General features: G+C 42.0%; 1 protein-coding gene across 1 annotated transcript in view; it reads left to right on the forward strand.

Moving 5' to 3' along the window:
* LOC307145217 (uncharacterized protein) overlaps positions 1-27,174 on the forward strand; it is a 76,557-nt gene that overhangs the window by 31,037 nt on the left and 18,346 nt on the right. The window contains exons 14-25 of the mRNA XM_079848125.1: positions 3,617-3,712; positions 4,468-4,603; positions 4,697-4,845; positions 15,013-15,059; positions 15,147-15,258; positions 15,335-15,430; positions 16,150-16,285; positions 16,381-16,523; positions 17,688-17,734; positions 17,823-17,928; positions 18,059-18,154; positions 21,267-21,402. Of these exons, the coding sequence (XP_079704251.1) occupies positions 3,617-3,712; positions 4,468-4,603; positions 4,697-4,845; positions 15,013-15,059; positions 15,147-15,258; positions 15,335-15,430; positions 16,150-16,285; positions 16,381-16,523; positions 17,688-17,734; positions 17,823-17,928; positions 18,059-18,154; positions 21,267-21,402 (1,300 nt within the window). The remainder of the gene's footprint in view (positions 1-3,616; positions 3,713-4,467; positions 4,604-4,696; positions 4,846-15,012; positions 15,060-15,146; positions 15,259-15,334; positions 15,431-16,149; positions 16,286-16,380; positions 16,524-17,687; positions 17,735-17,822; positions 17,929-18,058; positions 18,155-21,266; positions 21,403-27,174) is intronic.

The raw sequence follows: 27,174 nt of genomic DNA on the forward strand, positions 1-27,174 counted from the left end.
TCGATTGTCGAGTTCACGCGCGTGATCATGGGTACTAAACCTATTCACGTGAACTCGACAATCGACTACTTTGGACTTCGACAGAAAACAGGATGTAAATACAGGTATGTGCGCTGGCTGAATTAACATCACTTTTATTCATATCTTTCACATCTACTGCAGTCAGATTCACCCGTGTTCACTCTCAAGGAATCACTCACATGGCTGGGCACTTGTAATGACACATCAAGGATGTTAAGAGGCTAAAAGCAGGTTTAAAACTTGCCCCATTGAAGTCAACGGTGCAAATTTTAAAAAGGGGATAACACGGTGTAGGCAACACCGATTTTTGTCGTTGTTCTCTGTATTGACAGCACTCCAAATGTACAAAAAAATGCGCTCAATGTTAAAATTGACCGGAGTTCTCCTTTAAGACCTTCGTTCATCTTTGGAACACAAATGAAGCTATTTTTGATGAAATCTGAGAGCTTTCTGTCCCTCCATTGACAGCAGCGTCATTGCAACTTTCAAGGCCCAGCAAGGTAGTAAAGACATTGTTAAAATATTCCATGTACTACAGTGGTTCAACCTTAATATTATGAAGAGACGAGAATACCTTTTGTGTGCAAAAAACCCCCCAAAATAACAACATTATTCAACAATCTCTTCTCTTCCACGTCATTCTCCCACGCTGTTGACGTAGTGTAAACAGTGCAGCGCTTCTGGGTTCTACGTCAGACCGTAGGCTCACTATTGTCATGCCAAGTATTGTATTGTCACTATTGTAATTGTCAAGTCATGTCATTGTGTCAAAGCAATGATAAATGATCAACAGTTTTGCCCACATAGACTGATGTTGTGCTCACTGACTGTGTAAAGAGTTTTGAAAAAGCATCTAAGTATTTAGGAATGTGTCTATAGCAATTGTACAAAATAACTCAATTTATGTGTAAAGGCAAGTGAAACTTAAGTTCATTAAAATATAAATGACAATAATCATGGTTTCAATCAGGTTAGTATCTGAAGTGACAAACAACTCATCAGTCTTTTATAGGCTACTCCTGATGTTAGGTTATTCATAATCCTCTCCAGTGAAGTCTCCGCTTTCTCGTGTCCTGGTATATCAAAATGTTGAAAAGTCAAAGTGCTTAAGGTCTCGGCTAGGAACTTTACTACACCAAAGCCAATTGCAATCTTTTGAAGTTCCTGATCATTGATGCCATAGTGAAATACACTATTTACAATAGTATAAAATATTTAAAAGAAATGTATGGGGAAATGACGCAATCAACAAACTTTCCTGGTATTTTTATTATAATTTATTTTATGTATTTTATTTATTTTAATCAACATAATATGCATTTATAATGGCATTCAGTAAGTGCAAATAAATAAATAGTAAATCAAACACACCAATAAATTGGGTTAAAGGGTACACAACCATGGATCTTTTAATTCATCTTCCAATAAGCCTAAGATTCTTATCAAAGAATTTATCCAAAATCAACATTAAAAGAATCAGCCTTTTTGTTTTAAAACAACATACCACTTACTAGCATAAATGCTAAGATCACATAGCACTAATGAAATCGTGTTTAAAAGACTTTTAAACAACCTACTGAGTGATCAGTGATACACTCTGTTTTCCTTTTGATACTGTGGTAACAATTTTGACGTTTTACAAAATAACTATTTCTACATTTTAGATTAAAATATTTTCTCAGAGAAAGCACACAGAACGCACATCTAATCAGAATTAATAATTGTAGAATTAGGAAAATGACTATTTAGGGATTTTATAAACACAATAAACGAAATAATACCTAAAAAGTCAAATCCAATTTTTTTTTTTTTTATTAGACAATGATGTAAAAAATACACTGACTAATTGGGACAACAAGAAATCATGATTTTTCAGCTATATAAGATGCTCTTTACTGAAAATAGTATATTGGTATGGCCAGTAACATCATGTAATCCATGACAATGAGTAACAAATTATTAAAATACTAAAAATAAAATAATAAAAAAAAATATTTGGACATAGAATCACTCATCTAGCAAATTCACACAAATTGTGTGAATTTGCTAGATACAACAATCCACTTAAGGTTTTTTTTTCTTTTTCTGTTTATCTCCTACTCGATTTGTGCAAATCAGGTAAAGAGGTTGAAAAACGTCTATTCCCGTTAGAAAACGCCCCCAAATAGGGAATGCCCTTTTTTTGTTCCGCAGAGACCTCCTACTCTGAGAACCCGTACTGTATGCATTCGTCAGAGTTGTGGGCGGGGCTATGACGCGTACGGTAATAGAACTTTCAATTTTGAATCTCGTTAAACATGTGATTAAAAGGATTATACTGATTATAAGGATTATACTGATTCAGCGGCGTTTGAAGTCTAGAATGCTGCTACATGTGACTAATGAGATATCTAAACTGGAAAAACGCATATAACGGATCAGTTGACAGCGTCAAACCGGTAGTGAGTCGTCACGCCCCACTGCCAGATATATTTCAGTTTTCCAGAAGCAGATTAGAGTCCTGCTGCAATAGTCCTGCTGCTGGTTAGACGGTCTGACATATAACGAATGCGAAGGTGGCTACTATTATTTGCGTTTTCTTTTTACTTCTGTAACATTGTCAGTTTTTTTAATACGTAACTTCCGTGTTTTTACAAGTAGGTCCAGACGCTCAAAAGTGACTGATATCAAATGCCTTTAAAAAAAACAAGAATGGGTCATTCACAGAGCGGGAACATTCATGTTACTTCGAGGGACTCTGAACCCAGATCAGACTCAGTAAGTGTTTGAGTTCTTGGTTTCAGTTGTAGCCAGTTGCTATAGAGAAGTAGCATCATATTATAACTTGGTCATGCAATGTTGAAATTAACTGACTTGTCTGATAAGTCGATCATTGTGGACCAGCAATAAACCAGATGGTCATACCATCTTAAAATGGTCGGGGTGGAACATGGTAGCAGATGACCAGCTCGGACCAACAGCAACCATGTTCCACAGCTGGATCTAAATTGAAAGGTAATCTTTCTTCCTCTGTCAGCAGCCAGATGTTCCTCTAGCTGCGGTTGAGGAGATCCTACTGAACCTGCCTGAACATCAGGTGGTGCGAGTCTGTCGGCTGGTGTGTCGTGAGTGGAAGGAGCTGGTGGACAGTGCTGCACACTGGAGAGAGCGCTGTCGGAGAGAGGGGATCCAGCCCTGTGATGCTTCCAGACCCCCAGAGGACTGGCGCCTGTTTTACTTTATGACTAAGAAACGAAGGAACTTACTCAAGAATCCCAGAGCAGAAGGTGAGCCTAGTCAAGATTGTACAACAAGTGTCATTATAATGATTTTTTTCTTAAGATAATGTCTTTTTTCTGATGTTTTAATTAGATGGACTTCAAGGATGGGAGAATGAACAGAATGGAGATGGCTGCTGGGTGACAGAGGAAAATAGAAAACTATTTCCGGACAACACTGTCACAAAATGTTTTTCAACATCTCATAGGTATGTTTGATATTTTAGATTTTTCAAGAACGTTTTGAGCTCATTTAATTTAAGTCAATGTTACAATATGAAAATAAATAAATCATGAAGCCAATCCACACATAAATCAATCATAAGCTTTGTCCTCAGGTCATGTTTGAAGCAACAGCTGATTGATTTGAAGAAAGAAGGTTATAGTGGTGCTTTCATGGATCAACAGCAACCTCATATCAAAATATCAGACTGGTGAGTGTCACTCAAAGTCCCATTTCATGCTACAGTATCTTAGGTGGTGAATTTCATATTTTATGTGATTAATTCTTGTGAATGGCCTGTCCATCTGGGTCACATTCACTTTTTTGGAATTGTGGAATTGTGCCTGGCAGTATGAGAACCCACATGGTAATTTTTTTAATGTTATTGGCAGATCATTTTGTATTTTTATTGCAATAATCTGCATACATTTTATGTAATCAGTACAGAAATTGAATTGAAGTGTCACTAACGAGATAGTTCACCTAAAAAATAATATTCTGTCATCATTTACTCACCCTGTATTGACTTTCTTTCTACAAAAGAAGATATTTTGATATATATATATATATATATATATATATATATATATATATATATATATATATATATATATAATTTTTTTTTTTTTTTCTTAAGATAATGTCTTTTTTCTGATGTTTTAATTAGATGGACTTCAAGGATGTTCTTTTTTTTTTCTTTTTTTTTTTGTCCATACAATGAAAGTTAATTGAGGGAGGCTAATGTTGTTTGGACTTATCAACTTTCAAAACATCTTTGTTTATATTCCGCAGAAGAAAGAACACATGTTTGGAATGACATGAAGGGGAGTAAATCATCCAGAATTCAGAATTTACATTTTTAGGTGAACTATTATTTTAAGAACACAGTACCAATGTTAAATCAGGTTCTAATATGAAAACACAATTTTAGAACAGAATCACATTTCTGTCATGTCTTATCTGCAGGTATACCCCACTCTCTGATTATGGAAGTGAATATCGGATCTGTGTAGAGTTGCTTGATGAGAAGAAGAAACCCATCAGTACCTTTCAGCCTTATAAAGTTTTCTTTCAACAGGGGGACACTTATCCATGGTGTCAAGTGAGTTAATTAATACTAACAATGCAGTTATTCCCCTGTAATCAAACTAATAGTCAGTGCTTATGTCCCTGTGTTTATTCTGTTTTATTTCAGATGACCCACGTCTTTAAGGATTATGGACCTGGAGTTCGGTTTATCAGTTTCACTCACGGTGGGAAGGATACAGATAGACAGGTCTGGGCAGGCTGCTATGGAATACGGGTCACTAACAGTAGCGTGGAGATCTGTCCTGCTGCCGAGAGGTAGTGTTTTCCTGAATATTTTTTTTACATTCCTAAATTTAACAGGTACAAAAGTGACCTTCAGGTGAGGAATTCTAGTAAATTCTAATATGTTATAAGGAGATATAACAAGTATGACATTACAAAGGTCTTTTGTAAATGTATTCTGTTCCAATAATCATGGTTATCTTTAAGTGTACATAATGTTAAACATATAAGTATAAACTACCTCTTATTTCCCTCCATCTGTCCTCTTAGATGGTTTAGCAGAGATTAAAGAGTGGTTTACATCAAATCTTCTTTAACTTAACAGTAAAACGGAAATTCTTCTTGTCGGCTCAAAAAACAATCTGATGTTCATCTGTGAATATTGATAACTTTCCTGATTCTGTTTCTAAACAAGTTGTCTCTCATTTGGCTTGGCTTGGGGGGTGCCGAGGCCGAGGCCAGCATTTATCCCCTATAAAGTTACCATAAACTTCGCAGCTTTAAAAAACAATCATCATTCCTAATGCCGAAACATAACAGCCAATACGAGTCAGAGTAACGTTAGGGCAGAAATGTTTTCAAAGTCTTTTACACCGCGAGTCTGACAACTGGACACACTGCCGAACAAAGAACCGCACGTCGGAAAGCAAGCCTGAGGTAAGTTAGCTTACAAAGTTAACTGTCCTGTCAGATACAGACAGCGATGTTGCCAATGTCATTATTTTGACATAGAAGTGGGCGAGATAATATCGCGAGCGGGCGCGGGCGCCGTGAACGCTGAGCGAGCAGGAACAAGTAAGAGTTAGTGCAGTGTTATTCATTGCGCGGCTCGTGAGCCTCATGCGGCTCGCCAAGCTTTAATTTGTGGCTCGCATGGCGGTAAATAATACGGTGATATGATAATGCATTCACTAGAGATATTTCATAAAAACATTACTAACAAGTAGGGCTTTAACATAACCCGTTAAAAACTCAAAGTGTCAGCTCTATTACAAATAATTTCGATCGGATTGAAAGGGGTGGTTCTCTTACGAGAGGTTCTCTCGTATTGCGTAAGCTCTGCTTACGCAGCGGGAAAAGCCTTCTTTTCTCGAGATACTGAAACCAAAAATTATCCTTAATTTCATATATTGTCAACGCAGTGCAGCTGCAGGCAGCTGAGCTAGAGCGGCATACTGCGCGCTCATTGGCTGCCGCGCGGCAACTGCTTAAGCCTACCAGTGAGCCTGGCGTGACGTCACGCCCAATGAGGGCGCACGCGACCTAGCGCGTCACAGCCCGCCAGAATGGGCGGCGTCAGAGCGTATATAAGGAAGGCTCGTAGGCTATATTCTCTGATTTCTGTCTTTTCAGCGAAGCACTCGCATCGCTGATCTCTGAGAGGAAACCGTCGCCGTGGCCTTCTTGGATCAAGCTAACGAGCCAGCTTAGGACAGCCTGAGGAAGCCGGACGATCTCTTCGCCGCCTTCAGCCTGCCGTGCCAGCTCAGCTATCCGGCGATACATATCCTTCCGTGATAAGCTCTTTTTTGCGTGTATTGCCTTTTCTCCGCAGCACTCTAAAAGAGCACGAGGCGTTGTTGCAAATGCCTCGCACCACGTGCGGCTCATGCCGCTCACCGCTCAGCGACGGAGACCGCCATCTTCTCTGCGCTCTCTGCCTGGGACGGGATCATGCAGCCGTCGCGTTTTCCTCGAGCAGCTGCGAATTCTGCGAAGAGCTGCAGATGTCGACCCTGCGGGCTCGACTCGCCCTCTTTTCAGACACCGCTCCTGCCGTTGCTGGGCCGCGTAAGAAAAAGCGCCGCTCACAACGCCCTCCGGAGCCTGAGACACGAGCCAGGGCCTCGCCGGAGCCTCTCCCGCGAGCCTCGCTCTCTCCCTCTCCGCCCCCGCTCCCCGACGCGCAGCCGACGGCTCTCGCCCTCGATGCCGTCGACACAGCGGATGAAGCGGACGACAACGATCGGCTGGACACGTGCTCCTTGTTGGCGTCGGACAGCGAGGTTTGGTCCGGCTCCGCCCGATCCACCTCCTCCACCAGAGCTTCCAGCAGGGCTCCCGCCGGGGTGGAGGCCGAGCTTCTCCGCCTCCTCACTATGGCGGTCGAGCGTCTGGGCCTCGAGTGGTCTACGCCGGAGGTACCCCCGCCTAACAGGCTTGATGGATGCTTCCTGACCACCAATCGCCAGGCTCCAGCGTCTAGACCAGCGCCGTTTCTGCCTGAGCTTCACGACGAGCTTTCTAAATCGTGGAACGCTCCAGTTTCGGCCAGACTCCGTTCTCCAGCCTCATCGACTCTCTCCCGCGTGGACGGAGCCACGGAGAAGGGGTATGACCGGATTCCACCGGTCGAACAGGCGGTTGCAGCGCATCTTTGCCCTCCATCCGCGAGATGGCGCTCAAAGACTGCCCTCCCGTCCAAAGCCTGCAGGACTACTTCGGCGTTCGCCAGCCGCGCTTTCTCCGCCGCTGGGCAAGCCGCCTCAGCCCTGCACACAATGGCGGTCCTTCAAGTTCTCCAGGCGGACCTCCTCCGCCAGCTCGACGAGGGAGAACTGGACAGATCGGCCTTAACCAACCTGCGCAGTGCGACGGACCTTTCCCTTCGCACGACCAAGACAGCGGCCCAAGCGATAGGACGATCCATGGCTTCGCTGACCGTCATTGAGCGCCACCTTTGGTTAACTCTCGCCGATATGGGGGAACAAGAGCGATCCGTCTTCCTGAACGCCCCGCTCTCGCCTACTTGTCTCTTCGGCCCGGCAGTGAGCGGCCTCGTGGACCGTTTTTCTGAGGTTCAGAAAGCGTCACAGGCCATGAACCTCTTCCTGCCCCGCCGCTCGAGCTCCGCTGCAGGCCGCTCTAACCAGCCTCCTGCACGCAGCTCCACACAGCGGCCGTCTCGACCCCCAGACTCTAAGCAGCGCCAGCGCGGCCGCCCCAGGTCCCGCTCCACCAGCCAGCACAGGCCGCCGCCCCCGCGTGGGCCTCGGCCTAAGGTAACGCTGAAGCCCGAGCCTGCTAAGTCCTCCTAGCACCCGTCGGGAGGAAAAGACGGGCGGGTCCCGCCGCGGCCGGACCGCCGTCAAAACTAAGATATATCCCTCTGCCAGTCCCCTTGTCAAAGGCTACTGCAGTAGTGCCCACAGCAGCCAACGAGCCAGTTTTTCAACTCTCTCGCCTGCACACAAACGCCGTTTTTACGGCGACCCAGATAAATCGAATAAAGAGTGTAATATCTGGTCAGACGGCTCACGCCGTCAGTGTTATGAGTGTAGTAAGCTTGCCCACTTCCCAGTGCTCATCACTACACACAAGCACAAATCCCCCTGTGTACCCCACAGAGTGCAATCACATAAAGCGCGCTACGGCCGCTCGAGTGATAACTGTAAGTCACGTGCCCACACTTCAGTGCTCACACCTACACAGTGCTCGCTCTGTCTCACACGCTTGGGTACCGGAACATTCTGCCACTGGCCGCGTGTTAATAAAGAGCCCTGTGCCCGCTACACAGCACGCACACTCTCAGATAAACATGCACGAGCCAGCCACCGGCTGTGTGTTAATAAAGAGCCCTGTGCCCGCTACACAGCGCGCACACTCTCATGTAAACACGTACAAGCCAGCCACCGGCTGTGTGATAATAAAGAGCTCTGTGCCCGCTTTACAGCACGCACACTCTCCGATAAACATGCACGAGCCCGCCCCGCTTCTGCGCCGCGAGCCGTCTCACAAAACGCTCTCTCACAGCGCTGTTCAGCCGGCTGCCGCCATCTGCGAACCCCCGTTCCCCCTCACTGCCACTGTGCGATTCGCGCTTACACCGCCACAGATTCCCCGTCCCGCGCTGTGCGGCGGGCGAGAGTCAGAGGCGATTCGACCCCTAGCTATGAGTGCGAATGCATGGAAAGCTATCCAGGGTGTGTCGAAGTGGGTACTGAACACAGTGATAAAGGGCTATTCGCTTCAATTCGCTCGCCGCCCTCCGCGCTATCGCGCTCGGGCCGAGACTACAGTGAAAGCGGATGCAGCGCATCTGCTTCACACAGAAATAGCGAATTTGCTGCGCAAAGGGGCGATAGAACGGGTTCTCCCTCCGGGTTCCGAGGCAGGCGTATACAGCCGCTATTTCCTCGTACCCAAGAAGGGCGGAGCACTCAGACCTATATTGGATCTGAGATATTTGAACAAAACGCTTATGAAACGGCCGTTCAAAATGCTCACAACCAGTCGAATCCTCGCGCAGATTCGCCCGGGGGACTGGTTCATATCTCTCGACCTGAAAGACGCGTACTTTCAGATTCAGATTATACCCCGTCACAGGCCATTCTTGAGATTCGCCTTCGACGGCCAGGTATATCAGTACACCGTCCTGCCGTTCGGCCTATCCCTGGCACCCCGTACATTTACGAAGTGCATGGATGCGGCTCTCGCACCCCTGAGATCGAGGGGAATGCGAATCCTGAACTATCTGGACGATTGGCTCATTATAGCGCACTCGGCGGAGGAACTAGTTTCCCACAGAGAAGCGCTTCTCGGTCACCTGCAAAGCTTGGGTCTTTCCGTGAATTGGGAAAAGAGCTCTTTAGTCCCCAGCCAGTCTATCACTTTTCTGGGTATAGATCTGGACTCGGCGGCAATGACGGCCAGACTGTACGCACAGCGCGCGCGCTGTGTTCGACACCTCGCCGCCTCCTTTCAGGAGGGAAAAGTTTTTCCATTAAAAACTTTTCAGAGGTTGCTGGGCCACATGGCATCAGCAGCAGCTGTCCTGCAGCTGGGTTTACTCCGAATGCGTCCGCTTCAACGCTGGCTAAAAACGGAAATGCCCCGCAAAGCATGGATTTCGGGCCGTGCTCCAATCAGAGTGACTCAGCGCTGTGTTACAGCCCTGCAGCCCTGGCTGGCGGCCGAATGGTATCAGCGGGGAGTGTCAATGGGAACCATCGCACACCGCAAAGTGATCTCGACAGACGCGTCCAACATGGGTTGGGGAGCGACTCACGAAGGCAGTCCGATTTGCGGCCCGTGGTCGAATACGGAGAAAGACCTTCACATAAACTGTCTAGAGATGCTGGCGGTCGAGAAAGCGTTGAAGCACTTTCTACCGCTTATACGGGGACACCATGTGCTGGTTCACTCGGACAACATGTCAGTGGTGTCGTACGTGAACCGCCAGGGCGGAATCAAATCCAGAACCCTGTGCGCGCTCGCAGAGCGCCTCCTATCCTGGGCTCAAGGCCCGTTGCGCTCCCTAAGGGCAGCTCATGTGCCCGGTCGTTTGAACGACGGCCCGGACAGACTGTCCAGGGACAACGTTCCCCCAGGGGAATGGTCTCTACACCGCCAGACGATACAGACGCTTTGGCGTCGTTTCGGCGAAGCGAAGTTCGACCTCTTCGCCACGAGCGAGAACGCTCAGTGCCAGAGGTTCTTCTCGAAACGGGAGGACGCGCTGGCCCAGACCTGGCCCAGCGCCCCGCTGTATGCGTTCCCACCGATCTCGATGCTACCTCAAGTGCTAGCGAGGATCAGGAGTTTGAACTGCGCAGTGCTCCTCATAGCCCCGCGCTGGGAAAACCAACCATGGTTCCCCGAGCTAATGAGTCTGGCAGACACAGCCCCATGGCCGATTCCGGTGAGGAGAGATCTCCTCTCTCAAGCCCGAGGCTCGATTCTGCATCCCCATCCAGAGCACTGGTCTCTGCATGCGTGGATAATCAACGATTACTCATTGGCCTGCCAGAAGGGGTAATTAACACGATCACGCAGTCCAGAGCCCCCTCGACGAGGCGGCTCTATGCGTCTAAATGGTCAGTGTTTAACAAGTGGTGTGTGAATACGGGTTCTAATGCTCGAACCTGTGGAGTTCCACAGGTACTGGAATTTCTCCAAGAGATGTTGGACGCGGGCAGGTCCCCCTCCACGCTCAAGGTTTATGTCGCGGCCATAGCAGCGTTCGCTGAGTCGGCGCGCGGCCGTGCACTGGGCAGAAATGAACTCATTACCCGCTTTCTACGCGGGGCCAGGAGAATGAACCCTCCGCGGCCCCCGACGGTTCCTATTTGGGACCTGTCCCTGGTCCTGGAGTCCTTAAAAGCGCATCCCTTTGAGCCTTTGGACTCCGTGGAGTTGAAATACTTAACGCTTAAGACCGTTTTTCTGCTAGCTCTGGCTTCAGTTAAACGTGTGGGAGATTTACACGCGCTGTCCATCAGCGCGTCGTGCCTCGAGTTTGGACCTAACGACTCGTTAGCTATTCTCAAACCGAAGCACGGCTATGTCCCCAAAGTGTTGGGCACTCCCTTCAGGACTCAGGTCGTCACCCTATCGGCTCTGCCGTCCTCTAGCAGTGAGGAAGGGGTTAACTGCCTTTGCCCGGTCAGGGCGTTAAGGTGTTATGTGACGCGCTCTGCAGCCTTCAGGTTCTCAGAGCAGCTTTTCGTTTCGTTTGGCGGGCGCACCAAGGGTCGCGCCGCTTCGAAACAGACTCTGTCCAGATGGATAGTAGACGCAATTGCAGCAGCTTATGCGTCAAAAGACCTGCAATGTCCGTTAGGCATACGGGCCCATTCCACCAGAGGCATGGCCTCATCGTGGGCATGGTCCAGTGGGATTTCCATTGACGACATTTGTAGGGCGGCGGGCTGGGCGTCCCCCTCCACATTTGTTAGGTTTTATAACCTGGAAGTTCCCGCTATGCAGGCTAAACTTCTGTCAGTCTAGTCGTGATTCTTGTCCTGCCCAAGGGTCAGGCTGTATTACCGATTAGCTTGTCTGTTGAGCTGCACGCTCAGGGTATCAGTTAACATGAACCGGCAGTGCCGTTCTGTGTTTTCCCTATGTGTGCTTATGAACATGTGTTGGCCCGCACCGCTGGCCACCTGTTTTATCACCTCTATGTTTTTCTGTGAGTCATATGTGATTGTTAGGCTCGCACGGCGTGGACAAAGGGTTCCCGCTGCGTAAGCAGAGCTTACGCAATACGAGAGAACCTCTCGTAAGAGAACGATACTTGGTTACTCACGTAACCTCGGTTCTCTCTAGAGAGGGAACGAGTATTGCGTTCCCTGACCGTGCTGAGCCTATCGCTCGTGTCGCTTCAGTCGACAGAAAACAGAGAATATAGCCTACGAGCCTTCCTTATATACGCTCTGACGCCGCCCATTCTGGCGGGCTGTGACGCGCTAGGTCGCGTGCGCCCTCATTGGGCGTGACGTCACGCCAGGCTCACTGGTAGGCTTAAGCAGTTGCCGCGCGGCAGCCAATGAGCGCGCAGTATGCCGCTCTAGCTCAGCTGCCTGCAGCTGCACTGCGTTGACAATATATGAAATTAAGGATAATTTTTGGTTTCAGTATCTCGAGAAAAGAAGGCTTTTCCCGCTGCGTAAGCAGAGCTTACGCAATACTCGTTCCCTCTCTAGAGAGAACCGAGGTTACGTGAGTAACCAAGTATCGTTTATGGGAGAACGTGAAAAAACTTGATCGATTGAAAACCGAAACTGAAAGGACGACGTATGACGCGCTGAACGAGCTGTTCTCCTGATGAATAAAGTGTCATATAAATGAGTATCCTTTCATTCTATAATTCTCCTTTCACTCAGCATCTGTGAAGTGAAGCAGGACAACGGCTCACCAGTCCTTGTTTCAGATTATCATACAGACGACTTTGGGCATTTTTAATGCGTGATAAATAGTAGTAGTAAATAGTTTATTTTCACTATTATTTCTGCATTTATTTATTTATTTCTACTTTTATTTATTTATTTATTTATTTTTCGTTCTGTCATTTTTAGTCCTTCATAAGAAACAAATTAATGCGGTTAAATGCCGCATCCTTCTCACCTTTTTTACCCCTGACCTGTTTTCATGCCTGTATCTTACACTCCTTCATACTTATCTGACCTTCTTCATATCTTACACTCCTACTCGTACTTTAAAGGGGTGGTTGATTATGATTTCACTTTTCTAACTTTAGTTAGTGTGTAATGTTGCTGTTTGAGGATAAACAACATCTGCAAAGTTACGACGCTCAAAGTTCAAAGCAAACGGGGATATTTACTTTTACAGAAATGGCTTTTTAAGGACTACAAGAAACAACTGATAGGGACTACACAAGCTTCCTCCCAGGTTAAGTGACATCACAAACCCTAAAACTGACAAACTCCACCCCCGGGAACACGCAACAAAGGGAGTGAGGAGCTCAAGCTGTCGCATCTGTGTTTTCACATCAGCAACATAATTCATCAACGAACCATTCAGAAACGTAATGTTGCATTCTACATGTTGTCACTTCTTCTTGAGTCTCTCCATCATTGTCCGACTCCGGTTTGAACATGGGCAGAACAGTTTCTGACATTTTAGTGCGTGTCTGTCTGCAAGCTGCAAAGAATACAAGCTCTTGAAGCTCCACCCTCTGTGCCGGGAGCATTTTTTGTGTTTTTGCTCACCTTCAAAAAGGGATAATTTTAACATGCTATAAAAAATGATCTGTGGGGTATTTTGAGTTAAAATTACATACACATACACACTCTGGGGACATCAGAGACTTATTTTACATCTTATAAAAAGGGGCGTTATACCACCCCTTTAAAATCATCTTCTGCACTCACTTTTATTCTCTCTCAAACTCGCACTACTTCTATGGGGTCCCGAGCCTTTAGTCATGCAGCTCCTTATTTATGGAACTTGCTGCCACAGGATTAACGAAACAGTGAAAGTCTTCATGTTTTTAAATCTCACCATAAGACACATCTTATTCGGCAGGCTTTTATGTTTGTATCCAGTCTGTCCAGACTATAATAATGATTTTTTTTTTTATGTTGATTGTTTTATTGTGTTTGTAAGGTGTCCTTGAGTGTCATGTAAGGTGCCTATAAATAAAATGTATAATAATAATAATATATTAAACAATTAAAGGCATATTATTAAACAAAACTTTAAAAATGCAACAACAAAAAAACATGTAAATACATCTACAATAATTCTACAGCAAATTATACTTTACAAACAAATCAAATTTAAACACTATTTAAAGTCCTCATGTAGTCAATAATTGTATCTCTTAAAACTCATCTTTGATCACCAAACTGACAGTTTTTTTGCTATGAATAAAAATTTATTCATGCCTTAAAATAGTTTAAATGTAACTCTACACACTTTCTTCATTTAGTATGATGAGCCATTGATATGCACATTAGCCCCGCCTCCACTCACTCACACCAGCTCAGAGATTTACTCGCTCTCTTTACTGTAGTAAATGCTGCACGATGGTATCGAGCTTTACAACGTCAGACACATAACGGTGTTTTATATGATTAGTCATTTGCTTGACTATGTTATCAAACAGTTAATAATGTGTTGCTAATGTTGCACAAACCATGTTTCCGTTCGTTCACCTTCTCAGAGTCAGTCAGCTGCCTTCTAACAATCATCTTTATAAACGCTTTGAACAACTCAGAACGTCAGTGGAGAAAGGCATATAGTTCATCATAACATCATATACTGTACATAATTCACCCGCTATATTGCTAAATGTACATGATTTTTCATATCAACAGAAAAATGTTCTTTCTGAATAAATGTTCTTTTCATGTTTTTTTTTTTTTTTACCTCGTTATGATCTTACAGTTAAACTCTGGATTCTATCAAAGAACTATGGAAACTTCTCTTTAGGACAACAAAGGGGAATTTAAGAGCTTTATAGCTTGGATCCCATGAATTAAGGATAAAGTTATGACTTTTTCTTCCGTGTAGTTATGATCAGTTCAAATAAAATAATTTAAGTCAAATATTAATTCAATAATTAACAGCCTGCAATATAATGCAATATGAATATTTAACACATTTGCAGTATATTAACAATATCTATTATTATTTGTTTCTGTCCTTTATTTATTCATTGATTAAGGTATATATTCCAATTTAAAGGCCGTAACCCCAGCAAAACATTAATGGGGAAACGTGTGGCCGGATGGGCTGAATTTTTATATTTGAATAATGGGATATCTAAACCAAGAAGTACATATAACAGGTCTGCTGTCAAGACTCTCCACCACAAGACAGTTTTACAGAAGCAGATGAGGGGGCATGTACACATTTTTGGGGGGTGTTCTCTCAAATAAAAAATATGGGATTTCTCTCATATTTACTGTATCTTCAGAATATTAGACGTAACTTCTTTGTTTCCACCTGTAGGTTGAGATGCACAAAACCTAACTTGCTCAAGAATCCCAGCGCACAAGGTGGCTCATATAATTAAGATTGTACACATTTCACATTGTAAAAATGTTTTGCTTCAGGTAACATCTCTTTTCTGATGTTCTTATCAGATGGACTTCGCGGATGGAAGATTGTGCGTAGTGGAGGTGACCGCTGGGTGACGGAAAAAAATAATAAACCACTTCTGGACACAGTCACCAAATGTTTTATAACATCTTATGGGTATGTTTGAATGTTCTGAAAAATTTCAATCATCAAGCCAATCCACACATCAATCACTCATAAACTTTGTCCTCAGGTTATGTTTGAAGCAACAGCTGATTGATTTGACGAAAGAAGGTTATAGTGGTGCTTTCATGGATCAACAGCAACCTCATATCAAAATATCAGACTGGTGAGTGTTCACTCAAACTCCCATTTTATGTTACAGTATCTTAGGAGGTGAATTTCATATTTTATGTGAAAATGTTTTTGTAAATGACCTGTCCCTCTGGGTCACATATGCCTTATGCTGTGCCTGGCAGTATGAGAACCCAAAGTGATATGACATTCATAATAAATAAATAAAAATTGTTATCAGCAGATTATTTTGTATTTTGTACTCTCCAATCCTGCTCCTCCATCTCTTTTTAACATTGTTTCCTGTGAAGTCTCAATCGTTCTACAAAATAAAGGCAAAAGTGCCAATAATACTGTAAATCTTATTTCTTTATGTAAAAATTAATTAAAATGTCATTAAAGGGATAGTTAACCTAAAAATAAAAATTCTGTCATCATTCACTTACCCTCATGTCGTTCCAAACCTGTGTGACTTTCTTTCTTCTGTGGAACAAAAAAGAAGATATTTTGAAAAATGTCTCAGTGTTTTTTGTCCATAGAATGAAAGTCAAAGGGGTCCATTGTCCAACTTTCAAAACATAATTTTTGTTCTTCCGAATAAAGAAATTGATACAGGTTTGGAATGACATGAAAGTGAGTAAATGACAGAATTTTCATTTTTAGGTGAATTATCCCTTTAAGAACACAGTACTAGCATTTGGCACAAATCAGGTTTTAATATGAAAGGCCACTTTGTTAATAGGAAGGCTTTTATTTGCTGTTTGTCTGGTGCAGGTATGCCCCTATCTCTTGTTGTGGAAGTGAGTATCAGATCTGTGTAGCATTGCTTGATCAGTGGAAAAACCCAATCAGAACCTTTCAGCCTGAGAAAGTTATATTTTCGTTTGGGAACAGTGAGCCGTGGTGTCAAGTGAGTAGAATAATACCGACAGTCCCAATATTCCCTTGTAATCAAACTAATAGTCAAAGCTTAACTGTCCCTGTGTTTTTCCTGCTTTATTTAAGATGACACACGTCTTTAAGGATTATGGACCTGGAGTTCGGTTTATCCGTTTCACTCACGGTGGGATGGATACACAGTTCTGGGCAGGCCATTATGGAATACGGCTCACTAACAGTAGTGTGGAGATCTATTCAGCTGATGAGGGGTAGGGTTTTCCAGCATGACTTTTTTTTTTACTGTAAAACATATTTATTAAGTTTATCAATTAATTATTTTTTATCAAAATGCACAATGCAGATACAAGTTATATGTAGGCATATCATGAAACAAAACATTAAAAATGAAAATAAAGTGCAAATGTTCACTATTTCCGCTCCGCCCACTTGAAACCAGCATCAAGCAGGCATTGGGCTTGTTAATGAGGATGGTAAAGACCACAGCCTCCTGCGTCAGCTGTTGGTATGCCTCTTAAGGCCAGGGGAGTGAGGTTTATTTACAGCAAATTATACTTTACAAACCAATTAAACCACTAATTCATTTTATTTTGCTCTGACCAGAGCTTATGAAAACCATTTAAAGGAATTTATAAAGAGTGTTTTAGGGTTGTGTTAGTGTTTTAGACTGTTTAAGGATTTATAAAGAGGAATTTATAAAAACTTTATAAAGAGTGTAATTAATAGTAACAATAATAATAGTTAGTTTTTTTAAATAATAATAATAATAATAAAAGTATTCAGAAAATGCATTAACATTGATATTTATTCATACCGTATTTCATATCTTCAAATGACAGCAGGGTTGGCGCCTGAACCCACTCGTTGCGCCGACACTGAATGACAGTGATAAATATCATACACTTTATCAAATGTATAACCTAACTTCTCAAAATGGGTGATGAGTCTCTAGGCTGAGAATCTATCTTATGTCTAGTTGTGCCATAATACATTTCCCATAACATGTCCTGTCCTACTGCAGCCTTATTGCATTTATCAGAGTTGTGGGAATGGCTTTGATGCCATCAACAATCACTCTGTGTTCTATATTGTCGATAAACAGTAAACACGTGATCCCTAAGAATTAGATCCTGATTCTGCGGTTTTGGAAGTCCAGAATCCTCTGATTAATGGGATATCTAAACCGTCAAGAAGTATATATAACGGATCAGCTCTGACAGCGTCAGCCAGTAGTAAAGACGCTCCTCTTCCAGATATATTTCAGTTTTCCAGAAGCAGATTAGAGTCCTGCTGCAGTAAATTAGAAGAGCTATGTTTGACATAAAACTAATGCGAATGTAGCTACTATTATTTGTGTTTCAGTTACTGTTATATCATCAAAATGCGAAACATAACTTCTGTGTTTCCACCTGCAGGTTAAGTGTCAGAAATTGTAACTTGCTCAAGAATCCCAGTGCACAAAGTGAGTCACATCATTAAGATTGTACAATAAGTGTCACTATAATTAATTTTTGCTTCAGGGAACATCTCTTTTCTGATGTTTTAATTAGATGGACTTCAAGGATGGGAGATTGTACAGAATGGAGGTGACCAATGGGCAACAGGAGGAAATAGGACAGTATTTCCGGTCACCAGATGTTTTGTAACGTCATATGGGTATGTTTGATATTGTAGATCCTTCAAAAAAAGGTTTGAGCTCATTTAATTTCAGTATATGTAACAATTTGAAAAATAAATCTATCATGAACCCAATCACACATGAATCACTCATAAACTTTGTCCTCAGGTCATGTTTGAAACAACAGCTGATTGATTTGACGAAAGAAGGTTATAGTGGTGCTTTCATGGATCAACAGCAACCTCATATCATAATATCAGACTGGTGAGTGTCACTCAAACTCCCATTTTATGTTACAGTATCTTAGGAGGTGAATTTCATATTTTATGTGATTCATTCTTGTAAATGACCTGTCCATCTGGGTCACATATGCCTTATGCTGGAATTGTGCCTGGTAGTATTAGAACCCAAGCTGTATGACAATCATATTAAATTTTTTTTTTATCTAATCAACCAATTGCATGGCAGTTGCTTCAATGCATTTAGGGGTGTGGTCCTGGTCAAGACAATCTCCTTAACTCCAAACTGAATGTCAGAATGGGAAAGAAAGGTGATTTAAGCAATTTTGAGCATGGCATGGTTGTTGGTGCCAGACGGGCCGGTCTGAGTATTTCACAATCTGCTCAGTTACTGGGATTTTCACGCACAACCATTTCTAGGGTTTACAAAGAATGGTGTGAAAAGGGAAAAACATCCAGTATGCGGCAGTCCTGTGGGCGAAAATGCCTTGTTGATGCTAGAGGTCAGAGGAGAATGGGCCGACTGATTCAAGCTGATAGAAGAGCAACTTTGACTGAAATAACCACTCGTTACAACCGAGGTATGCAGCACAGCATTTGTGAAGCCACAACACGCACAACCTTGAGGCGGATGGGCTACAACAGCAGAAGACCCCACCGGGTACCACTCATCTCCACTACAAATAGGAAAAAGAGGCTACAATTTGCACGAGCTCACCAAAATTGGACAGTTGAAGACTGGAAAAATGTTGCCTGGTCTGATGAGTCTCGATTTCTGTTGAGACATTCAGATGGTAGAGTCAGAATTTGGCGTAAAAAGAATGAGAACATGGATCCATCATGCCTTGTTACCACTGTGCAGGCTGGTGGTGGTGGTGTAATGGTGTGGGGGATGTTTTCTTGGCACACTTTAGGCCCCTTAGTGCCAATTGGGCATCGTTTAAATGCCACGGCCTACCTGAGCATTGTTTCTGACCATGTCCATCCCTTTATGACCACCATGTACCCATCCTCTGATGGCTACTTCCAGCAGGATAATGTCACAAAGCTTGAATCATTTCAAATTGGTTTCTTGAACATGACAATGAGTTCACTGTACTAAAATGGCCCCCACAGTCACCAGATCTCAACCCAATAGAGCATCTTTGGGATGTGGTGGAACGGGAGCTTCGTGCCCTGGATGTGCATCCCACAAATCTCCATCAACTGCAAGATGCTATCCTATCAATATGGGCCAACATTTCTAAAGAATGCTTTCAGCACCTTGTTGAATCAATGCCACGTAGAATTAAGGCAGTTCTGAAGGCGAAAGGGGGTCAAACACAGTATTAGTATGGTGTTCCTAATAATCCTTTAGGTGAGTGTGTATATGTGTATATATATATATATATATATATATATATATATATATATATATATTATATATATTTTATATATATATATATATATATTAGGGGTGTAACGGTACGTGTATTCGTACCGAACCGTTTCGGTACAGGGCTTTCGGTTCGGTGCACGTGTGTACCGAATGACTGAATGCAATATTTTGTGTGCGGAACATAGGTACATTTTCGTGTTTCCACACGAACATATTAAGTGACGGAAGTCTCCGCGTTCAGCGCAAATCCCGCCCTGCAGCTGATTCTAATGTTTTTTCCTATTAGACATTCTCTGGTTTTACCCGTGTTTTACCCGTCGTCACTGTAACAATGAAATAGACTGCATGGCGAAAAAAAGCTTTTCCGCTTCGTGTGCGCCGCCGCACTCTCCGTTCCGTGGCGTGCGCGCGCGCGCGTGTGTGTGTGTGTGTGTGTGTGTGTGTCGACGACCCGCTGCGCTCTCTGCTCAATGTTCGAGTCCGTGTTTGCGCTGCGCGTTCTGCTCTGTCGTTAACGGCCCAAACACTCCAATCATGTACCGATCACGCACTGGAAAAGCAAAGTCCGCTCAAATAAGGTGAAATTTCTCAGTAGTAACCTAGATTTCTGTTTGCTGAGCTGGTATAGTCATGCTGGCAACAATGGTAAAATGACCTGCTCTGATCACATGCTCTGGTAATAATAGCTTTGTACTACAGCTTTGGACTATATTTTATTTTGATAATTATTAAAAAAGTGGAAAAAAAAAATCTTAAATTGATTATGTTGATTGATTATTGAAAAATAATAATACATTAATATATTTGTTTAATATTATTTTAATATAGGGCTATTTTCTGTTCCTGCACTGTAATCATAGTTATTTATTTCTATTTTTCATTATATTTTATTATGTGATATTGGTTTGAGACTGAGAGTATTTTATTTAGTGGAGAACTTTGCAGCAGTATTTTATTTCTTATTCTTTTTTTATTTTATATCTATTTTATTATATTTTATTAAAAAGTGTTTAAAAAAGTGTAAACATTGTTAAAAAAAGTTTATAGTAATAAACAACCTGCAGTTTAATGTTTGCATTTCTTTCCCTTACTGTACCGAAAATAAACCGAACCGTGACTTTAAAACCGAGGTACGTACCGAACCGTGATTTTTGTGTACCGTTACACCCCTAATATATATATATATATATATATTTTTTTTTTTTTTTTTGAATTTGAATTTGCATAAGCTCTGACATAAATGGTACGGTTAAGTTTCAGGTAACCCGAGATCAAGTCCTGGCTCGTGATACTTTCCTGTTCCCCCCTCTCTCTCCAACATTGTTTTCTGTCATGTCTCTACTGTCCTACACAACAGAGTAAAAAAAAAAAAAAAAAAAAAAAAACCCTCATAGGACATAAAATGAATTTGAATATCATTACAGGGATAGTTTACCTCTTGTCATTCCGAACCTATGTGACTTTCTTTGTTCTGTGGAGCACAAAAGGAGATTTTGAAAAATGTCTCAGTGTTTTTATGCAGTCCAATGTTGGAATCAGTTTGGAATCATCGACTTTTAAAACGCCTCCTTTTGTGTTCCACAGAAGAAATAAAGTCATAGAGGTTTGAAACGACAGGACGGTGAGTAAATGATGACAGAATTTAAATTTTTCGATGCCCCGTTAAGAACACATCACCAATGTTAAATCAGGTTCTAAAATGAAAACACAATTTTAGAACAGATCCACATATCTGTCATGTCTTATGTCTTATCTGCAGGTATGCCCCACACTCTGATTGTGAAAGTGAATATCAGATCTGTGTAGAGTTGCTTGATGAGAAGAAGAAACCCATCAGTACCTTTCAGCCTGAGAAAGTTTTCTTTCAAAAGGGGAAAAATTATCCATGGTGTCAAGTGAGTAGAATAATACTGACAGTGTAGATATTCCCCTGTAATCAAACTAATAATAAAAGCGTAACTGTCCCTGTGTTTATTCTGCTTTATTTCAGATGACACACGTCTTTATGGATTATGGACTTGGAGTTCGGTTTATCCGTTTCACACATGGAGGGAAGGATACACAATTTTGGAAAGGCCAGCATGGAATACGGGTCACTAACAGTAGCGTGGAGATCTATCCAGTCTGATGCTACAGAGTGTTTTCCATATTATTTTTAACCTTCCTAAATTTAACAGGTGCAAAAGTGACCTTCAAATTAGGAAATGCAATGATACATTATACCATAAGGAGATATATAAAATATATATCAAATACAACGTAATGTTTATATCTTAGAATATGTCAGTGCCATTGCTTTGTCTCAAGATGCACACCAGAAATGTTTTTACTAAGACACGTTTATAAAAGCTACTTAAATGCCCTAATCCTGGCATAGTCTAAGCCCTCTTTGTTAAACCGGGCCTATATGTTACACTGTTAAAATGAAGGACCTTAGTCGACGACTATAACAACAGCCATAGACATGCACTGCTTATGAAATAATCAATTACTTAAGTGCCATGCAGTTAACGTCAATAAACGTCTCAAAGTTACTGTGTGTAAGTGATGTTATGTTTCAAAGCTTTGAACTTATAAATGTACATTGAAGCTTGATTATGAAATAACAGTTGAAGGTTTGGGGCTTGAAGGAGACAAATCTCCTTCAAGGTTTGCTCTACATGCCTGATGTTATATTCTAGTAGTCTAGTTCTCTCTATGGTGATATTTACTTGTTTAATTTATTATTATACTTTCCTGACTGCATACTCAAACATTTGTACTTGTGTGTACTTTAATCATAACACCTTGTCACAGTTAGGTCCAGATGATAATGAAGGAAAGTTCATAAAGGTTTCAATAAACAAAAGGGTTCTTTAATGAAAACAAACTCAAGTAATCCACATTGATGAAGGCAAAGTAACAGAGTGTAGGCTGTTCTACGATCACACATCATACACCAACCAATACCCGACACTGAACAGAACAGTCAAAAGGAGGAACTTAAATACACAGTGATGATGAACTAAATTATGAACAGGTGTGTAGATGTCACGAGTGTCCATGGTAACTGATGAGTAGTGGGAAACAAAGACAAAGGAACAAAAAGTCCATGATAATGAAACAGAACATATACGTGACATAAGGCCCCCTCCCGGAAGGCACGACCTCGTGTCAAAACAGAAGAGATGAGGGAGGGATGGCAGAGGCTTTGGAGGTGGGTGAGGAGAAGGCGAAAGACTAGCAAAAGCAGACAGATCAACGAAGAAGACCAAGGAGGAGAAGATTGGGGATAACAGCCATGGTGGGGATGACGGGAGGAGCTGATGGACCAGAGTGACAACGCTGGCACTCGAGACCAAGGCAGAGCTGTGGTGATGGGTGTCCGAGGAGGAACCCGAGTGCCCGAAGACTGAGGCGGAGCCATTGCACCCGTGGATCAAGGTGGAGCCGGAGGGAGTGCGGTGGAGAGACGGAGCACCGCGGATACAGAATCCCCAATGCTAGTCTGACCAGGGGTGTGAACCAGCAACCATCGTACCTGTGGGAGTTTTGGTGGAGCTTGAGACTGAGGACTGCCTAATAGACTGGGACACTGAGATACTGCCTCCCAACCTGAGCTATCTGTACTCTCCTCATTGTCGCTGATTCATTCCAGTATAATGCCTGATTCATCATCAGCCCAGTCTCCCTCTCCCACCGTCACTGCAGAGCCATTTGTTATTCAGATATTCTTTTTCAAAAGAAAAAGTATCAGCTGTTTGAAAGGTGACCAACATTTGGTTTTTGACCATTGAAAATGTGTACAATTTAAAGGGTTCACCCAAAAATGAAAATTCTGTCATTAATTACTCACCCTCATGTTGTTCCATCCAAACCCTTTAGACCTTCGTTCATCTTCGGAACACAAATGAAGCTATTTTTGATGAAATCTGAGAGCTTTCTGTCCCTCCATTGACAGCAGCGTCATTGCAACTTTCAAGGCCCAGCAAGGTAGTAAAGACATTGTTAAAATATTCCATGTACTACAGTGGTTCAACCTTAATATTATGAAGAGACGAGAATACCTTTTGTGTGCAAAAAACCCCCCCAAAATAACAACATTATTCAACAATTTCTTCTCTTCCGCGTCATTCTCCCACGCTGTTGACGTAGTGTAAACAGTGCAGCGCTTCTGGGTTCTACGTCAGACCGTAGGCTCACTATTGTCATGTCAAGTATTGTATTGTCACTATTGTAATTGTCAAGTCATGTCATTGTGTCAAAGCAATGATAAATGATCAACAGTTTTGCCCACATAGACTGATGTTGTGCTCACTGTGTAAAGAGTTTTGAAAAAGTATCTAAGTATTTAGGAATGTGTCTATAGCAATTGTACAAAATAACTCAATTTATGTGTAAAGGCAAGTGAAACTTAAGTTCATTAAAATATAAATGACAATAATCATGGTTTCAATCAGGTTAGTATCTGAAGTGACAAACAACTCATCAGTCTTTTATAGGCTACTCCTGATGTTAGGTTATTCATAATCCTCTCCAGTGAAGTCTCCGCTTTCTCGTGTCCTGGTATATCAAAATGTTGAAAAGTCAAAGTGCTTAAGGTCTCGGCTAGGAACTTTACTAGGACACCAAAGCCAATTGCAATCTTTTGAAGTTCCTGATCATAGATGCCATAGTGAAATACACTATTTACAATAGTATAAAATATTTAAAAGAAATGTATGGGGAAATGACGCAATCAACAAACTTTCCTGGTATTTTTATTATAATTTATTTTATGTATTTTATTTATTTTAATCAACATAATATGCATTTATAATGGCATTCAGTAAGTGCAAATAAATAAATAGTAAATCAAACACACCAATAAATTGGGTTAAAGGGTACACAACCATGGATCTTTTAATTCATCTTCCAATAAGCCTAAGATTCTTATCAAAGAATTTATCCAAAATCAACATTAAAAGAATCAGCCTTTTTGTTTTAAAACAACATACCACTTACTAGCATAAAGGCTAAGATCACATAGCACTAATGAAATCGTGTTTAAAAGACTTTTAAACAACCTAGTGATCAGTGATACATTCTGTTTTCCTTTTGATACTGTGGTAACAATTTTGACGTTTTACAAAATAACTATTTCTACATTTTAGATTAAAATATTTTCTCAGAGAAAGCACACAGAACGCACATCTAATCAGAATTAATAATTGTAGAATTAGGAAAATTGACTATTTAGGGATTTTATAAACACAATAAACAAAATAATACCTAAAAAGTCAAATCCAATTTATTTATTTTTTTTAATTTTTTTTATTAGACAATGATGTAAAAAATACACTGACTAATTGGGACAACAAGAAATCATGATTTTTCAGCTATATAAGATGCTTTTTACTGAAAATAGTATATTGGTATGGCCAGTAACATCATGTAATCCATGACAATGAGTAACAAATTATTAAAATACTAAAAATAAAATAATAAAAAAAAATATTTGGACATAGAATCACTCATCTAGCAAATTCACACAAATTGTGTGAATTTGCTAGATACAACAATCCACTTAAGGTTTTTTTTTCTTTTTCTGTTTATCTCCTACTCGATTTGTGCAAATCAGGTAAAGAGGTTGAAAAACGTCTATAGAGCTGGTAAGTCCCGCCCCTTCCGCAAAACCCCGCTGAAGTTGAAAAACCGTCAATGCAAGTGAATGGGAGAAAATAATTATTTTCTGGTCCCGCTTGAATTGTGCCATGAATGTGAACATATGTTGTCTGTGAATTTTTTATAGAACTTTTCGTGTAAAGAATGATACAATTTAGCGGGTAGAAGTTTGATACAATTAGACTTTGTATGAGAGCACTTTGTGGACTACAACTCTCGACGCGTTTGAAACGTCAACACCACTAGCACACGGACTAGCTCACGGATCCCGCTAAACATGGCTGTGTCTTTGGTGCACTTCACCGCCTTCCTTCAGGGAGAGGACAAACTCTTTGAAGTTGGCGAAAACCACGGGTAAGTCAACTTTATGGGGTGACGTCACATGCGACATGTAGTCTTTCTCGTTATGTCTTTTCCACAACTGCTAGCCGAAGAATCATACCATATACTGTCAAACTCGTAACATGACACTCTATAGAGCTGGTAAGTCCCGCCCCTTCCGCAAAACCCCGCTGGACCTCAAAGTTGAAAAACCGTCAATGCAAGTGAATGGGAGAAAATAATTATTTTCTGGTCCCGTTTGAATTGTGCCATGAATGTGAACATATGTTGTCGATGAATTTTTTATATAACTTTTCATGTTACGAGTTTGACAGTATATGGTATGATTCTTCGGCTAGCAGTTGTGGAAAAGACATAACGAGAAAGACTACATGTCGCCTATGTGACGTCACCCCATAAAGTTGACTAACCCGTGGTTTTCGCCAACCTCAACGATTTTGTCCTCTCCCTGAAATAAGGCGGTGAAGTGCACCAAAGACACAGACATGTTTAGCGGGATCCGTGAGCTAGTCCGTGTGCTAGTGGTGTTGACGTTTCAAGCGTCGAGAGTTGTAGTCCACAAAGTGCTCTCACACAAAGTCTAACCGTATCAAACTTCTACCCGCTAAATTGTATCATTCTTTACACGAAAAGTTATATAAAAAATTCACAGACAACATATGTTCACATTCATGGCACAATTCAAACGGGACCAGAAAATAATTATTTTCTCCCATTCACTTGCATTGACGGTTTTTCAACTTTGAGGTCCAGCGGGGTTTTGCGGAAGGGGCGGGACTTACCAGCTCTATTCCCGTTAGAAAACGCCCCCAAATAGGGAATGCCCTTTTTTTGTTCCGCAGAGACCTCATACTCTGAGAACCCGTATGCATTCGTCAGAGTTGTGGGCGGGGCTATGACGCGTACGGTAATAGAACTTTCAATTTTGAATCTCGTTAAACATGTGATTAAAAGGATTATACTGATTCAGCGGCGTTTGAAGTCTAGAATGCTGCTACATGTGACTAATGAGATATCTAAACTGGAAAAACGCATATATAACGGATCAGTTGACAGCGTCAAACCGGTAGTGAGTCGTCACGCCCCACTGCCAGATATATTTCAGTTTTCCAGAAGCAGATTAGAGTCCTTCTGCAATAAACATTCGTTATCGCTGGTTAGACGGTCTGACATATAACGAATGAGAAGGTGGCTACTATTATTTGCGTTTTCTTTTTACTTCTGTAACATTGTCAGTTTTTTTAATACGTAACTTCCGTGTTTTTACAAGTAGGTCCAGACGCGCAAAAGTGACTGATATCAAATGCCTTTAAAAAAAACAAGAATGGGTCATTCACAGAGCGGGAACATTCATGTTACTTCGAGGGACTCTGAACCCAGATCAGACTCAGTAAGTGTTTGAGTTCTTGGTTTCAGTTGTAGCCACTTGCTATAGAGAAGTAGCATCATATTATAACTTGGTCATGCAATGTTGAAATTAACTGACTTGTCTGATAAGTCGATCATTGTGGACCAGCAATAAACCAGATGGTCATACCATCTTAAAATGGTCGGGGTGGAACATGGTAGCAGATGACCAGCTCGGACCAACAGCAACCATGTTCCACAGCTGGATCTAAATTGAAAGGTAATCTTTCTTCCTCTGTCAGCAGCCAGATGTTCCTCTAGCTGCGGTTGAGGAG

This window comes from Squalius cephalus (assembly GCF_949319135.1).
Source record: "Squalius cephalus genome assembly, chromosome: 18".
Lineage (NCBI taxonomy): Eukaryota > Metazoa > Chordata > Actinopteri > Cypriniformes > Leuciscidae > Squalius > Squalius cephalus.